The sequence below is a fragment of the Balaenoptera ricei genome, chromosome 8, assembly GCF_028023285.1.
Source record: "Balaenoptera ricei isolate mBalRic1 chromosome 8, mBalRic1.hap2, whole genome shotgun sequence".
NCBI classification, from domain to species: Eukaryota; Metazoa; Chordata; class Mammalia; order Artiodactyla; family Balaenopteridae; genus Balaenoptera; species Balaenoptera ricei.
Window position 1 is genome coordinate 43,749,261 of NC_082646.1, and position 18,502 is coordinate 43,767,762.

General features: G+C 42.2%; 1 protein-coding gene across 2 annotated transcripts in view; it reads right to left on the bottom strand.

The window, feature by feature from the left end:
* Positions 1 to 18,502, bottom strand: part of FAT3 (FAT atypical cadherin 3) — a 559,321-nt gene that overhangs the window by 146,338 nt on the left and 394,481 nt on the right. For both annotated transcript variants that reach the window (XM_059929409.1, XM_059929408.1), the window contains exons 4-5: positions 4,702 to 5,016; positions 2,167 to 2,377 (exon numbers count right to left, since the gene is read on the bottom strand). In XM_059929409.1, the coding sequence (XP_059785392.1) occupies positions 2,167 to 2,377; positions 4,702 to 5,016 (526 nt within the window). The remainder of the gene's footprint in view (positions 1 to 2,166; positions 2,378 to 4,701; positions 5,017 to 18,502) is intronic.

Sequence of the window (18,502 nt, forward strand, 5' to 3'; positions counted from 1 at the left end):
TGGTTGGTCAGACTGAGCATCAGCGAAAGCTGTGCTTGCAAGATTTCTGGCAAGAAGTGCAAGCGAGGGCATCCTGGGGTGGGTGGGATGTGCTGTATGTCAGGAGGTTGCAGGCATGCATCACACAAGGGAGAGAAGCGGTGCTGTCAGGCTGTAGAGGTGCTTGCAAACTGGGGCGTCACGGGAGGAGGGAGATGAACTGGTGGCTGATGGCAGACGGCAACTCCTCTCACATCTCGGGACAGCACGGCAGGAGCCCTGCAGCCTGCTGGCTTTCCACTGTACTCTTCCTCGAGTTATTTAAAAGAAGTCATGATTGCACCGGGGACACATTGAGACTGAGATGCATCTTCTGTGACTGACTGAGGGTGGTTCTGAAGGAATCACCAAAGGTGACAGCACAGACAACCAGGCGACGCATAGGTGTGACCCTCTGTTTCACCAAGAAAGAAGACACTGCATTGGATAATAACTTAATGACCTGAAAATGACTGCGAAGATACAGAAGCGGAGACATCTTTCATGAATCAGAAGAGGTTCCATTTCAAATGCGTTAAGTGGAAATGAAGACGGAGTTGAAAGCTTGGAAACGAGGATGGTCATGTACAGGGATGGTAGGATTAATGCCCATTAAGTAAAACACAGACGTTCTACTGGCATTCCATAAAATGAAATAGGTAGAAAACAAGCCCTTTCTTTTGGGGAGTTCAGAGGACCCTCTACTGAAGTTTGATTGGGGGTCATGGGGCATTCTTTTTCTGTGCTTCATTGAAACAGATGTGGAATGTTCTAAATGCTTTCCCCAGACCCAGCCATTCCTGGGAAGAGAGGCAGGTTTCCTACCCATACTATCCAAGCAGTGACATGTGGAAGGAAATGATTCCCCCAGACCAGTTCCCTAGATTCGCTGCCTTCCACGGAGAACTGTGGGAAGTCAGCTCCAGCTCGACCCAGTGTCAGATCCAGGGCTGGCGCACACTCTCTCCCCTCGTTTTGTTTCCTGGCCCTCAGCACTTATTTCCTCTCCACTGCCTCTCACCGCCTGGTTGTGGAGGGCAGTGGTGCTGTTTTGCCCTCTCTTTTTGTAGCCTGGCGTGCTTGCTTGCTTTCTTTCAAGGAATTTAAAGGTTGGCTTCCAAGGTCTATCCTGCCTGCATCCATCTGCTTTCTGTATTCGGCTCTCACGGGAAGCTCTCCCTGGCTATATATCTAGGCTGCATTTCCTGCCCTTCCTATTGTGGACAGCAGTCAGGGACTCTCCTGGTGGGGCTTTCTGGTCTACGAATGGCACTCCTGCTGCAAAACCGAGGGGGTGGGATCTATTTGAATTTACTTTTCAATTGGAAAAGGCCCAGTTAAACCAACCTACAAAAAGATCAAAACAAAACAAAAAAAAGCCCACATACCTCAAAAGCAAAGAAAAAAATTTTTTTAAAGAAATCAGAACAACCCCCCACCCCTGCCCCAAATCCAAACCCATCAAACCTCAAACAAAGGAGTCACTGGATACGAGTGAGTAATGCAATAGCTGTTAGAGGCATGTATGAAATTTGTGGGCTGCACTTCAGCCTGTCACAGGCAGTTATGAAAGATGTAATTTAATTTGCTTAAAAAAAAAAAAAAACCCGTAAAAGGCAGATTGGATAGCTGTATTTTAGCAAATGTGTTTGCACTAAGGGTACCTTCTGTTGAACAGTTCTGCCCACAAGCTGTCTGTAGAATATAGAACATCTCTCGAGCATGCTTGCCACCTTGAAGCAGGGCAGTCGGGAGCAGAAAAAAAAAAAAAAGAACAGAATGCAGAAAAAGGTGAAGAAAAAGAGAGAAATGAAGGACAGCAAGTCCAGTACCATCAATACATTTAGAAATGAGATTAGCCAAGTGTGACAATAGAATTTAAATGACACACAGAAAGACATTAAGATTGCAGTAAATAACATACTATGGAAAATCCAGCCAGAGAGCACTTTCTGTTCAGCTTAGCTACAGAGTCAGAATGAAAGCACAGGTCAATTATTCATTTTACTGGCTCTTTTGCATTCCAGCACTATACATCTTTTTAATCTTAGTGCTAATCACTGTGTCTTTTGTTTGTTTGTTTTGTTAGTTGCTCTGAACAGTCAATGATTACATTGCCCAGTACTGCTCTGGAGGACTCGAACTTACCAACGATGTCAAACCACAGAGGGGTGTTAGCTGGCTGCACAGACACCACCCCTACAATCTCGGTGACTCTATCGCTTTCCATGACTGTAAAGTTATAAAATGGCTCATCGAAGGTCAACGGTACAGGTGAAGGAGGTGGTTTCTTAATCCATTCAATGTGGAGGCGGGCCGTGGAGGACTTCTGAGGGCGCCCATTGTCCACTGCCTTTATCTACTCACACACGGAGAGAACAGAAAGCTGTCTTAGAGCCCGGATCCTGGTGGAAGTCTCGATCTGTCACTCATATGTTGTTGGGCTGAGAGTCCATCCTCATCACAGGGTCAGCAAGGGGAAGAAGACAGTGGAGATCTGGAGAGAATGGGCTCAGGAATTGGGGAAAACAACTTGGTCACGTGGGGGGCCCACACCACATTTGCCAGAAGGTGATTTGAATCACTGCCAACCTTGCAGATGTGGAAAACTTGAAAAATCTATGGTGCACTTACAAATTTTAGTGTTTTACGGACATGAATGATCATTACATGAGTAGCAAGAGCTAATTTGATTCCTTATACCTCTGGTGGTAGTGTTGGAAAGGGAATAAAGTGCATCACATAGACACATAGAATTGTCACATAGGATTCCAGGAGGATAATGGGAGGGGGCGTGGGAAAGGCATCAGCCTTGCAAAATTCATCTCAGACGCCCTTCAGTTACGCTAACTCTGAAGGGGTGAAAGGGACCTCTCTTGGTGGAAACATGGGCTCCTCGAGCCAGTGGGGTAAGGAAGAGGGTGTTAATGTCTCTTCTTTATGGTCTAAGGACTGAGAAAAGCATGTTTCCTTGCCCAGATATGCAGGGTTAACAGCTGTGGTGTCCTGGATTTAAATGTGTGTGTTGGGGGTGGGGGGGGAATGCAGTTAAGTCCAACAAGCAGACATCAATGACAGAAATTTAAAAATCAAAATAAAAAACAGATTTTAAAATATTACATCAATAAAAACATTTTTAGGTGCGTCGCTAATAGTTATAGCCTTTAAAAATAGTGACAACTCATAGCTCCCTAATGCTATGTTCATGGATGATCACTCTGCCCCAGCAAACTCCTGTGAGATGAAGGATGCTTGAAGGTAGATGTCTTAGGTAGGGTTTCCTAGGAGCAGAGTCTGAGATAGGGATTTGCGTACAAATGGTTTCAGGAGGAAGTGTTCCCAGGAGAAAGGGAGTGAAGAAAGCAGGACGGACACGGGACGATGCTAAGCAAGGGTGTGGTCTCAGCTGAAGTCTAACCTCAGCCTGATCCCAAAGGGAGCTCTGAATAATTGTATCAAAGTGTTGGATCCACCTGCAGGCAAGGAGTTTGGACTTTTATATCTGGTGTCAGTTAGTAGTTATTGGCTGTGGGCTGCTGGGCTGGGGTAGGAGTGTGGAACCTCTTGGGCCAAAAAGTTCAGCCAAGGATGACTCTCTGGAGAAGGGGGCAGCTGTGAGCCCTTAGCAGCCAACACTCACGACAGTTGGGGGATGTCTGCACCAGCCTGATAAAGGGGATCTGGACAGGGTACCAACAGTATCCACTGCAATCCTCCCGGTCCTCAAAGATTCCCATTGGCAAGTCTCACACAACTGCAACAGCACATATTACTTGAGAGCTGCTAATGGTAGAAAAAGGGCTATTTTTTATTATATTATTATTTTCTTTTCTCTGCCCACTCTTCTGGATACATTACTGAGCAGGGAAAGGAATCCAAGTCCAGACCATAAGAGTACAAAGATAAATAAACGCACTCAGACTATCCTTTAAAATAATAAAGGATCGCCCATACACAGTGGAGAAGGCTGAAGACTAAGAGAAGGATGGCAGATGGTGCTGCTAACTCTTGACAGTTGTTGAGACCCTGGGAAGTGCCCATCACCTGTGAGGCTGAGCAGTCCCCCTTCGGGCTTAGGCATTAAAAATCTAAAGTGGTTGGGGGTGGGGAGTGCAGGCTGGCACCTTAGATATGGGAGTTTAAGCCTCTATTTGAGATGGTGCCCATGTTTGTTTTTATTTTTAATTTTCTAACAATGAAAAATTTAGTCATTTTTTACTTAAGTTTTTTCACTTTTTACAGAATGAGCCTAGCTACGATTTGTGTCTCACAATTTATACAGCTAAATTCATGTTCTATCCCATTGTCAACAATTACAAGAGTTGTTTTCTTTGGGATATTTTCAGGACATAATGAGTGGTGGGAAGGTTATGTCACTCTGCTATTCATTCCCCTCCCCTCAGTTTACATCTATGTTCCGTACCTTGAAATGATCTGGGGCCACAGGAAGTGTAATTGAGTAAATGTTGGAGCAGGCTGTGTACTGGGAATGGGGAGTTTGGCTGATAGGACACAACCAAAGGAAATGGTCTCATTAAGAATAACACTGAAACAGAAAGTAGCCTTCCACTGTTGTGTGGCTGCACTTTTTACCCCAGAGATTTTTTGCTTAAAAAATATACATGACTAAGAAAATAACTTCCTCCCCCGCATTAATGTTATTGAGGTTCATAAAAATCTTACCGTTAGAATGTCATAACTCCCTGCTGTAAATTGCTTTCTGGAAGAAACCATGCCAGTTTTAGGGTCAATGAAGAACTTTCCATCATCATTCCCATCCACGATACTGTAGGAAATCTCTGCGTTGGGGCCCTCATCTCTATCAAATGCAAAAGCCCTATAAATGGGTTCTCCCCTCTTCTTCCGGTCACGTTCTGGCAGCTTGATCTGGTAGACCTTCTCTGGGAACTGGGGCTTGTTGTCATTTTCATCCAAAACCTGAACCACCACCCAAATGGTTGACTGTTTTGGAGAGAAACCACCGTCTGTCACAGTCACCTGAGTTTTGAAAGAGAAAGCATTTTACAATTAGAAAAGAGAAAAACTTTTTCGCCACTCTTTCCCCTGTCACCCCATGAAAGGTCTATTCTGTGCCTTAGCATCTCAACTTCTCTTATTCCTGTAGTTCATGTCAAATGCATAACTCTTCATAGTTCATCCATAAAAGCAGGGAAGGTCTTAAATCCAGTAATGGAAATCATTGCTGAAAGGGTAGGAAGGAGGCAAGGCTCTTATTGTGGTGTGGAGTGGAGAAGGAGAAGAAATAGGATTGACTTTACGAAATGTGTCAGGTTATATAGCTGTAGTAGACCTAAAATATGCTCCCCTCAACAGACACAAAAAACAATATAACCTTTATTATATGTTAACCCATGGATATTTCATCTAATTAGTGGGAACTGCTGTCAGCATCCAAATTCTTTCAGTATTCATGTTCCTTTCCTTCTTTTCCATTTTCCTGTAAAATTTGTGATTTTTACATTGTCACCGAACCAAAGGAAAACTCTGATGTATACTTCACAATTTTGATGGCTGGTTGTAAACACCTTTGACAGTTAAAATATGTTTTTAACAGTCACAAAATAATTTTTTTCCTCTTTGGGAAGTGGAGGGGGATGGCCAACCCCTTTCCATATCTGAGATGTTATTCTTATGCATGTCTGTGAAAATTGAGAGAAGAGAGAAAAGAAGAATATGTAGATAAGGAATTTGCATGTCAGATGTAAAATGTCTTTGAGTCTTAGTGTGAATAATCTTCTTCTTGGTCATAGTGATGATAATTATTATCATATTAATAGTTAATATGCAGATGGTGCCATATAAGCACTCTTCCATGTATTACCTCATTCATTTACCAAAAAAACTCTCCTCAGTAAGTGGAGCAGGTTTGTTTATTTGCATTTTGCAGATGAGAAAACATAGGCTTGAGGTCTCATTGTTATTAAGCCTAAAGTCAGGTATTGAACTTTTGGCAATTCTTGATATTGTGTTCAACCACAAAACCTAGAGGAACCTCTACTCAATCTTTAAATCATTACCTTGAATAAGACACCTTATTACCTCAAAATACATATTTGGAGGCTGGAAGGAACATAAAGATGCACTCGAGGCATCAATAGGAGAAAAACAACAGTAAAGTACAGCCCCTGGTCATCCAGTTTTCCACCTAATGAAGCAACCTGACAGGAAAAATGAGGGGAAAAAAGGCCCAAAATGTGGAAAAACAAATTTATGACTTTTTGCAAAATGGAACTGCAATCTAGTTAGGTTTCTCTTACAAGCGGCTTAGGAGGATGGATTTAATAGACTTCAGATAAATTTTCATAGGAGTTCTTGCTTTCTTTGAAAAAATCCATCACCCTGATACCAAAACCAGACAAAGATACTACAAAAAAATAAACTTACAGACCAATCTCACTGATGAATATAGATGCAAAAATGCTCAACAAAATACTAGCAAACAGAATCAAACAACACATTAAAGGATCATACACCATGATCAAGTGGGATTTATCCCAGGGATGCAAGGATTCTTCAATATACACAAATCAATCAATATGATACACCATATTAACAAATTGAAGAATAAAAACCATATGATCATCTCAATAGATGCAGAAAAAGCTTTTGACAAAATTCAACACCCATTTATGATAAAAACTCTCCAGAAAGTGGGTATAAAGGGAACCTACCTCAACATAATAAAGGCCGTATATGACAAACTCACAGCAAACATCATTCTCAATGGTGAAAAACTGAAAGCATTTCCTCTAAGATCAGGAACAAGAGAAGGGTGTCCACTCTCGCCACTATTATTCAACAGTTTTGGAAATCCTAGCCATGGCAATCAGAGAAGAAAAAGAAATAAAAGGAACACAAAGCGGAAAAGAAGAAGTAAAACTGTCACTGTTTGCAGACGACGTGACACTATACATAGAGAATCCTAAAGATGCCACCAGAAAACTACTAGAGCTAATCAATGAATCTGGTAAAGCCGCAGGATACAAAATTAATGCACAGAAATCTCTTGCATTCCTATACACTAATGACGAAAGATCAGAAAAAGAAATTAAGGAAACAATCCCATTCACCACTGCAACAAAAAAGAATAAAATACCTAGGAATAAACCTACCTAAGGAGGTAAAAGACCTGTACTCAGAAAACTATAAGACACTGATAAAAGAAATCAAAGATGACACAAACAGATGGAGAGATATACCGTGTTCTTGGATTGGAAGAATCAATATTGTGAAAATGACTATACTACCCAAAGCAATCTACAGATTCAGTGCAATCCCTATCAAATTACCAATGGCATTTTTTACAGAATTAGAACAAAAAGTCTTAAAATTTGTATGGAGACACAAAAGACCCTGAATAGCCAAAGCAATCTTGAGGGAAAAAAAACAGAGCTGGAGGAATCAGACTCCCTGACTTCACACTATACTACAAAGCTACAGTAATCAATACAATATGGTACTGGCACAAAAAACAGAAATATAGATCAATGGAACAGGATAGAAAGCCCAGAGATAAACCCACACACCTATGGTCAACTAATCTATGAGAAAGGAGGCAAGGATACACGGTGGAGAGAAGACAGTCTCTTCAATAAGCAGTGCTGGGAAAACTGGACAGCTACATGTAAAAGAATGAAATTAGAACACTCCCTAACACCATACACAAAAATAAACTCAAAATGGATTAAAGACCTAAATGTAAGGCCAGGCACTATAAAACTCTTAGAGGAAAACATAGGAAGAACATGCTTTGACATAAATCACAGCAAGATCTTTTTTGACCCACCTCCTATAGTAATGGAAATAAAAACAAAAATAAACAAATGGGACCTAATGAAACTTAAAAGCTTTTGCACAGCAAAGGAAACTATAAAGAAGACGAAAAGACAACCCTCAGAATGGGAGAAAATATTTGTAAACAAATCAACGGACAAAGGATTAATCTCCAAAATATATAAAAAGCTCATTCAGCTCAATATTAAAAAACAAACAACCCAATCTAAAAATGGGCAGAAGACCTAAATAGACATTTCTCCAAAGAAGACATACAGATGGCCAAGAGGCACATGTAAAGCTGCTCAACATCACTAATCATTAGAGAAATGCAAATCAAAACTACAATGAGCTATCATCTCACATGGGTTAGAATGGGCATCATCAGAAAATCTACATACAGCAAATGCTGGAGAGGGTGTGGAGAAAACAGAACCCTCTTGCACTGTTGGTGGGAATGTAAATTAATACAGCCACTATGGAGAACAGTATGGAGGTTCCTTAAAAAACTAAAAATAGAATTACCATATGACCCAGCAATCCCACTACTGGGCATATACCAAGAGAAAACCATAATTCAAAAAGACACATGCACCCCAGTGTTCATTGCAGCACTATTTACAATAGCCAGGTCATGGAAGCAACCTAGGTGTCCATCGACAGACAAATGGATAAAGAAGATGTGGTACATAAATAGAATGGAATATTACTCAACCATAAAAAGGAACGAAATTGGGTCATTTGTAGAGACATGGATGGATCTAGAGACTGTCATACAGAGTGAAGTAAATCAGAAAGAGAAAAACAAATATCATATATTAACACATATATGTGGAATCTAGAAAAATGGTACAGATGAACCGGTTTGCAGGGCAGAAATAGAGACACAGATGTAGAGAACAAATGCATGGACACCAAGGGGGGAAAGTGTGTGTGTTGGGGGGATGAATTGGGAGATTGGGATTGACATATATACACTAATACGTATGAAATAGAAAACTAATAAGAACCTTCTGTGTAAAAAAAAGAAAAATCCATCCACTTTCCTTCCAAGGTTATTTTCCCAATTGGTTTGTTATGTTTTACAAAAGAAACACGTCAGGCCATTAGGTGCCAAGGCTGGATTTTGACTCTTGAGCTAATTCCTGGACATGGTAAGTTCTGGAGAGGCATGTTTTACTGCTGCTGCTGAACTAAAATGTTATACTCCCAGGTGAGCTGTGTTGACCAAAACATGTTGATTTCTTGGCTGCCCAACTCCTCTGCCTCTCTTTACTGCTTCAACGGCCCCTTTTCCAAATCCAGACAACTCTCGCTGTCTTTACCGTGCACAAAATCACCTCCTCATTGCTTGTCAACAAACTCCCTGTAGCGGGCTCCGAGGTGGAGCTCTGGGGCTGCCTCGGGGCCAGGTGGCTGCCAAGGAACAGAAGGACCCTCCTGGCTGCAGTTCACTGCTCACTTGAGGATCCTGCTGCTATAAAGATGCTTCCTTTCGGAGTTGACCTGGATTTAAAAACCCAGGTCCTCGAGGTATCTGCTTATAGGCAGGGAAGGGTGGCAGCTGCACAGGCTCATGAAGCAGCCTCCACGCGTGCCATGGGAAGCAGGCACACCTACATCACCGCCTCACCCTGGGTACCAGCTCTCATGCTCCCTCAGGCCACACAGGCATCCTTCAGGTGCTCCAACACAGTGTCTTCCATCTCAGGGCATTTGCACATGCCGTCCTCTCCCCCTCCCTTCACCGGATCTTGCCTACTCATCCTTTGGATCTAGCTGAAATGCCATTTCCTCAGAGACGCCTCCTTGACCTCACAGACCAAGGGCCGGCCCCCCACTCTCTCCACCTCCTGAAATATGTACTCTTAATTCACCCTATAGTTTTCTTTTGCAACACTTATGGTTGTGGAAATTAAGTAAATACATGGTTCTCCACCAAGCTGATAGGCTGCATAAGGGCAAAAACAGATTGTGCCTTTTTGTTCACTGCTCTCACCTTTGTGTCAAGCCATGCTCCGTGGGTACTTATTTAATAAATTAGACTCTAACTCAGGTCTTATTTGGACAAGATCTTTAGCCAAAGCTGTCTCACCTTGTAAAGCCTTCGTAGATCATTCAAGGCCCTTTATGAAGTCACCCCAAGCTGCCTCTCCACCCATAACGCCTCCATTTCTTTACCCAAGGCTTTAACCACCACCTGTTGGCTGATCATTCCCCGATATGCACTCTTGTGTCTAAACCACGTTCCCTACCTCCAAGCCAATGCGTTCAACTATTTCCTAGGAATCTTCTCTCTGGACCTCTCACATGCACCCTAACCCCCCAAAAGTCACAGACAAATCATGACCCTCAAACCTCCTCCTTCTTCCATTTGTGTTGTCTCAGTGATGACCACGCCCCCACATTCACTCACACACTGGTCTGCACCAGAATCTTGGGCATCCATCTAGAGTCCCTGTTCTAACTAACCACATCCAAGCAAACGTGGAGGCCAGCAGGCATCTCTCACGTGCACCCCTCACGCCAATCTCTTCTGCCTTGCTGCCCTGGGACAGGCCTCATCTGCATCGTGCTTGGACTTCCACAGAGGCCTCCTGGTCTCCCTGCCTCTAGCCTTCACCTTTGTTTTAAGGAGTTATTTCTTCCTCAAAAATCTGATCATGTCACTGACCTGCATAGCATTTTTTCAGGGGCTCCTTGAGGCTGAGGATCTGGCCTGCCTTGATTGTCAACATGTGCTACCCGCCCCTTTCCACCCTCCATGCTCAGCTACACGGTGAGCCTGGGGGGTCCTGAGTATGCCATGCTCTTACACCTCCATTCCTCTGCATAGCTGTTTGTCTCCATAGAAGGCCTTCTTTTGGGAATACGCCTGACTCATTCCAGAAGCTTCAATTCAAACACTCCTTCTGCGAAGCCATTCCTGCCTCCTGCAGACTGCTGTAGACGCCCTCACCTTGTTCCCACTCCACTATGTGCATAGTTCCAGGACGCTAATTGTCGTCTTACAATTTTATGTGTCTGTTTGCTTGTTGGTCTGCGCTCAATCCTTCCAGACCATGAGCAACTTGAGGTCAGGGACCATCTCATTCCTTGTTCTGTTCTGACACCTGGGACAGCTCTAAGTGCCAAATACATGTTGTTGAGTGAAACTGAGAATTAATCTACCCCAAACTCTTCCCTATGATAATAAATGGAGAGAACATTCAGACAGTGAAGGGTCTCTGCTTCTTTATCTGTAGGAAATGAAGAGACTGATAATGTAACATCTCCCAAGTGCTTTATGATTCTCTGAATGGGGGCCAGGTAGAGGTAGACACGATTTTAACTGTGCACTCTGGGGTTCATACCCATCTTGCATCACTGAGAACACTGCCGACCCCATGATTACGCATAACGATTTCTAGCTACTTCCAAAACTGTGCTTGCCACTGTGGACACTTGTCTACAGTTTACTCAAATGATCTATTTGTGTGTTGGCTCCTTCAGGACACTGAGCCACTCGAAGGTAGGAACCTTGTTTTCTTCATCTCTTTCCTGGAAACTAGTGTACTCTTGATAAACGTTTGCTGAACTGAACTAACTCAAAGTCTTAATGTCCGTTGTCACTTCTCTAGACCCACTCACGTCTCCAGCCATGTTGGTACCTGGGATATTAATTGTTGACAATTCCAGCAGCTCCTCAGACTTCACACTTCATGCTGCCCTAGACCTCAGCCCATCATGTGGAATTAGCCTATACAGAAGGAGGAGTAGCACTGGAGACCTTAGCCAAACTGAGATGAATCCCCATTATCTCCTCCTCTGCACCATTTTCCATTAATGATGCAAGGAATTAGCCATTGTTTAGAAACTATCCATGTGTCCTCTCACTCTGCCACCCTAACCTAGATTTTCTGCTCTCATCATTGATCAATAGTCAGTGGTTTGGCAATTAATCAAAGTTCTGAAAGATTAATTTCTTCAGTTATTTACAGCTAACAAAAGGAACCAGAAATAACACAGTACCCCTGAAAGGACAGCACAGCCCGTTTCAATTTGCTATGATACCCTTGTGGTCCGTGAATACCAGGCAGAGCCAGAAGGCAATCAGCATGGCCCAATGCATTATGATGACAAAATTACAAAGAGGAACTTGTTGTTAAGTCTATCCATGGATGATGCAAGAGGTTTATAGGACCAAAAATGCGTGAACGTTGAGAATTCTGGAGTTATGGCAGCTGGTGGAAGGCCATGTTTCTCAATCATTGAAACTGCCTGATGTATTTATTTTAGTTTTACCTCTCCATGTAGTAGAATATAAGTACATAAGTTGCCTGAGAGCCGAGACCTTGTGTTTTGTCCACTGCCTTGTCCCCAGTGATTACAAGAGTGTCTGAGAATATATTCAATATTTCTAAGATGAAGAGTTCAATTCCGTCATTCTCTTCAACACTTAATTTACCAAAAATGGCTATTTCCAGGCCACTAACCACTGGACTGCCAGGGAATTCCCCTATATTTAAAATTGTAAACCTCTCTTCAGGAATTACTTATCTCCCCCCTGCGGCACTTTATATTTGCCTTTGACACTTTATATCATCTGATATATTATATACATTTCACATATAAGCTTGTTTATTGCATGTCTCCCTCTTTAAGAATATGAGCTCTGTATATGCATGGATTTTCATCTCTTTTATTCACAGATATTTCCTGAGAATCTGGATCTGATCTGGATCTGGATCTGGAGCATCTTATTACAGTGGATGTAATAAGCATTCAATAAATATTTGTTAAATGAATTAATAAAATATTCATCCAGTGCCTTCTAGGTACAAAACTCTTTTCTAGGCAAATTGGGACATCAACCAACCAACCAACCAACCAACCAGCGAGCATGGATTCCTATCAAATTCATCCCTCCCCCATGCCCCAAATCCTCTGCAATGTTCCCGACCTGCAGTCATCTGGCCTTTATTTAGATATTTTCAATAAGAAGAACTAATCCCTTATGAAGCAGTCCACTTGTTGTTTGATAGGTTCAATCTTCCCAAAGTTCTTCTTCTTATTGAACCTGTTTCTATCTACCTATTCTTAGCCTAGACTGACTGTAGCTTCCTATAGACTACTTTTACTCTCTGTAACTCTACAGAAAAACTCAAATTCCTCTCCCACATTGTCCCAGTTATCTACTGCTGAGTAACCTCAAATTAGGTGGCTTGAGATAACCATAATCCTTTTATTAACTCTCCTTGTTCCAGGGGTTGAATGGAGCAGTTCTTGTGTGGAATCTTTCATGCAATTCAAGTCATAGGTATCTGGGCCTGTGGTCATCAAACAAGTCTTTTGGTTGATGGTGGCCACTGGCTGGGACCTCAGCTGGGGCTGAGGTCAACAGGCCCAATATCTACAAGTAGCCTCTTTGTGTGGCCTGTGCTTCCTCACAGCATGGTGGCTGGGTTCTGAGCAAAAGCCCTAAAGGACAGGAAGTGGCAGGTGCCAGTCTCTTAAGGCTTGAACCCAGAAACTGGCACAGCATCACTTGATCCATATTCTGTTGGCCAGCAGTCCCAGAGTCCAGATTCAAGCGGTGGGGTCATAAACCCCACCTCTAGATGAGAAGAGGGTCAAGTAATTTGGGAGCAATATTTTAAAACTACCATACTCATAAATCCTTAAGGATATTTGAGAATCCTCACCCCAGACTGAAAAAATTCTAATTCATATAATCATCTCTCAGGTCATTCATTATGTATAATGAATTGTTATTCATTATACTGGTTGCCTCTGTCAGGATGTTTTCTTATATACCAGCTTCCTTCTTAAAATACGATGGCCAGGACAAAACAGTAGCATATCAAACTTGCTCAGACTTGCGTAAATTGCTGCAGTCTTAAACACAATCTCAAGTCTATTTATTCAGCTCATGACTCTACTTATATTGAGTGGCAGTCCTGTCACACAGCTCTGTGACATGATTGAATTAAACCATTTAAGTCTTTTTCTTATGAGAAGCAATAAACTATAAGTGTGTGGTTTCCTTTTGAAGGCTCAAAGTACAGGATTTTACATTCATTCCTATTCAATTTCATCTTACTGGAGGTTTTGGCTCCCTATTCTAGGCTACTGGGATAATCCTAACGATGATAGGAAGCAGGTATCAAAGGCTTACGAGGCATCGAGGACTCACTGTGAGAGGCACAGCCCAAGCTCCTTTAATTGTTACCTTTGTTGTTCAAACAATCTCATGAGATAGATACTACTATTACAACCATTTTGATCAACAAAGCAACTCAATTTATGGACTTGTCCAAGGTCACACTGCTCATCGTGGCAAGCCCTTGTTTTATTCCTGGCTGCTTGATTTTAAACCACGGATCAGCACACTACAGCCAAATCTGGACACTTGTTTTTGTAAATAAAGTTTTATTGGGTTGCAGCCACACCCATTCATACCATCTATGAACACGTTATATGACTGCTTTCTTGCTTTAAAGGTGTAGTTGAGTACTTGAAGTAGAGATCGTATGGGTCACAGAGCCTAAAATATTTGTTATTTGGTTCTTTACAGAAAAGTTTGCCACGATCTCTCTTCTAAACCTTATGTTCCGCTGCCTCTTTGGTTACACGGATATCACTGACTGCATGTCTGCTTTGCTCAGTCCTCTGTGTGATCGTTTACATTGTCACGATTTTTCACAGGAACCCTGGAGACACTGCCATTTCTATTCTACAGCTGGAGACAATAAGACCCAGAAGTGATGTAACTTTTGCAAGGCCATTCAGCCAGTAAGTGACGGGACGTGGGTTTGCACCCAAGTCAGCTTGGCGTCTCAGCTCCTGCTCTGTTCCCTATCCTGAGCAGCCCATCCCGTGTAGAAGCATCTGTTAACCATCTGTTTAAAATTCCCTACCCAAGTGTGGCTTTGGATCAGCATCAAGCTCGTAGCTGTGCTTCTAGAGTCAAACTTTTCCCTCCTTTGATAATTGGGATCATCTTCGTCTCCAGCCTTGCGGCACCCTTCCTGCTCTCCTCTATTGATGAAAGACTGCCACCAGGTCATGGGTCGTGGCTACAACTTCTTTCAGCTCTCCAAGACTTATTTAGTGCAGCTACATCTTGTCTTACTATTTTGTTACACGTCTACACCTTCAGCTCCCTCTTACAGAATTCGCCATGCCCTTCTCCCTGATAAAGGCAATGGGAGGAGGAAGGGTGAAACTGAGTGGTCCCCAGTGGCCATTTCTGTTATCTCTTACTCATCAGGCACTTAGTGTTTACTCTGTGCACATATTCTTCTAAGTCCTTAATGAATATTAACTCATTTATCCTTATATCAGTCCCAGGGGGAAGGTGGGATAATTATCCCCACACGGCTGATTAGAAAGAGGCTTAGTGGGACTTCCCTGGCGGTCCAGCGGTTAAGACTTCGCCTTCCAATGCAGGGGGTGCGGGTTCGGTCCCTGGTCGGGAAGCTAATATCCCACATGCCTCGCAGCCAAAATGACAAAATATAAAACAGAGGCAACGTTGTAACAAATTCAATCAAGACTTTAAAAATGGTCCACATCAAAAAAACAGAGGCTTAGAAAGTAAAGTGGATTCAACTTGGGCCAGGGTCTGTGCCCCTAACCACCACCCCATGCTGTCTCTCATCTAAATGCTCGCCCCAACTCCTTCCTGTGAACACGGTTGGAACATGCCCTTTCATTGGCCTCGGCACCATCGTTTCAGCTTTGAGCAAAGCTGGCAAGTCTATGGCACGTTGGCCTTGGCTGCTCCAATCTGGCAGCTGCACCCTGAGGCCACAGTAGGCATCAACAGTTCACTCTTCACACCGTAGGTGGGATGTGGCCTCACACGTCTAGGATGAAACCATCCAGAGTGCTGTTACTACCAACCCATCTGCCACTGTCTAGGCTGAACACGCCCCAAGTCCCAAATATCTCAGCCTCCCGACTTGGCTGCCACATATCTTCTGCCCATCTGGCAATACCCCTTCTTCTTCTGAAGAACTCTGTGCCCTTTTTCTGAGTCTCCTGATTGGTCTGAGCTATTTCAGCACCTGATACTCTTCTAAAGCAGAAGACAAAGCTTAAAAGAGATTTAGTTTTACCTCCCCCTGTTTCATTATCAAAAGTCTAAAGACCTGGCTAATAGATTGTGTGCGAGGAAGAAATCTAAAGATAAAGCCATTTAAACTAAGGCAGAGCTTCCAACCACATGAGGCAAGTCAGTGCCAGATGTGCTGCAATATTTGATCCTCCTAACTCTTGGGTAGATGCCTGTGACCTCTTACAGCTGGATCTCTAACTGGGGTTGGCCTTTCCCTTTACCTAAAGGTATCATACAAATGTTATCATCTTCTATGTGTACCATAAAGGGAAAATGGTTAGGAAGCCCTGTAATAAATTACAAATAATGTCACCCTTCTCTTGGATCTGATTGTATTCTAACACAATATGCCTGGAGGTCACTGGATTCAAAGGACACTCTCTCCATGGGTAGGATTTTAGATGCTGGTGCCACTGACAATTAATTCTGGTGAGGATGCCTATATATTTTCACCAAGGACCAGTTGTGGATAGCACAGTTTTTACCACTTACCTGTGCTTGGGTGTCTCCATTTATGGTCACCACACAGGTAGGCAAATGGATGAAAGGACCACTGTTGAGTATTTTCTTATCCCTGCCATGTTCCCATATGTATTGCGGAACCTCAGGGTAGGAGAAGCTCTCTTTCCTTACCTCTGTTATATTCAGGAAAGCACAGTCACTAGACGTTAAGATAATTCAAGAGTACGTGGAGTTTAGACCCCATTCTGGTTCAATCTGCTCACTTTACAGATGAGGAAATGGGTGTAGACCAATGAGTTTCTTAACCCAACATCATATTACTGGCAATAACCTCAATCTTTCCAAGAGATTAGTTCCACAATTTCAAGCTGCCCTTTGAGTTTCAAATGAGGCATACATTCATAAATTCCCAGATCTAGATATCTGTGTGATTTCAATAAGGCAGAGGCTTTAATTTAGGTATTTTTCAAAATGCTAGACTCTAGAAACAATAAAAGAAATGTGTTTAGAGTAGATGTTATGTTTACTTTTCATGTTTACTTTTTATCTTCAAAATGTTTCCCAAACATTAAATCCTTAATCCACCCAAGATAGCAGAGGAGAGGTTGAAAACAACTTTATCTCCTCCTCACAAGTGAAGCAACAGAGAATGACCTTCTCAAAGAATACTCAGGTGCTGATACCAAGGCAGGGCGTGGAATTCAGACCTGTCTGCCTACGGGTTCAGACTCCTGCATTGCTGGGAAGACAAGTGCTTCCTGCCAATTCTAGAAATGAAACTATGAGCAAACAGTAAATTAGAGGGTAGGTTTCAAAGGAGGAGCAACTCTTGAAGATAAATTTTCTGAAACCCCCAGTATCACTCATATTTTCCATGGAGGAAAAGAAATAAAAAACCAGCCTTAAACTATCTGCCTTTAGGTTTATTACATGTAATTCCTCTTATTTGACCTATAACTTGGCATTAAGAAACCAAGTGGGGATGGGAGGGTATCCTGGTCCCTTCCCACTCTGCATTCCCTACCCCATGTTGCTATCTATTAGGTACAGTTGAGGAACATATTCTTAGGTATTTCAGGAGATGTATATTTACTAGGTTGAACACATTTACAGAATGTTTTGTTTTATAAGGGAAAAGTCTCTATCTGAAATTTTTAAAAAGGAAGGGATGAGGAATGAAAGGAAAGAAAGGAGGGAGGGGAGGAAGAGATGAGAGGAAGGAAAAGAAAAGGAGGAAGAAAACATTAAAGTATGGGGTGAAGTAGGGAAGGAAAGAAGGGGAGGAAGGAAATAAGGAAGGCAGGTAGGTAGGTAAGATTTAAGAAGAGGTGAATCTGGACAGAATAGAGCAGTTTTCTGAAGAGAATAGGGTGTATTACCTTCCATACAGAGAAAGCCATTGACAAAGTCATGGAAACAAGAAAATCCATTCACTTGGATAAAGAAGATACAGTGTATATATACACAATGGAATATTACTCAGCCATGAAAAAGAATGAAATGTTGCCATTTGCAGCAACATGGATGGACCTAGAGATTATCACACTAAGTGAAGTTAGTCAAAGACAAATGTCATATGATATCACTTATATGTGGAATCTAAAAAAATAATACAAATGAATTTATTCACAAAACAGAAACAGACTCATAGACATAGAAAACAAACTTATGATTACCAAAGGGGAAAGGAGGGGCGAAAGGGATAAATTAGAAGTATGGGATTAACAGATACACATGACTATATGTGAAATAGATAAGCAACAAGGATTTACTGTATAGCACAGGGAACTATCTTCAATATCTTGTAACAACCTATAATGGAAAAGAATCTGAAAAAAATATAAATATATAACTGAATCACTTTGCTGTATACCTGAAACTAACACAATATTGTAAATCAACTACACTTCAATTGAAAAAAATCCATTCACTAAATGCTAGGATTGCCAATCTTTGGTGAACAGATTAGAAAAATCTAATGAGAGTTTGCTCTGAACTGTCTTTCAGAAAGTTTGTTTTTACTAAAAAGTTGTTTTTGAAAAGGTACAAACCAGAGGGGCTCCGTGACCCATGCAACCATGGAACCATGGAAGTTAGGTCTTCAGGCCATTGAATCATACTCTTCAT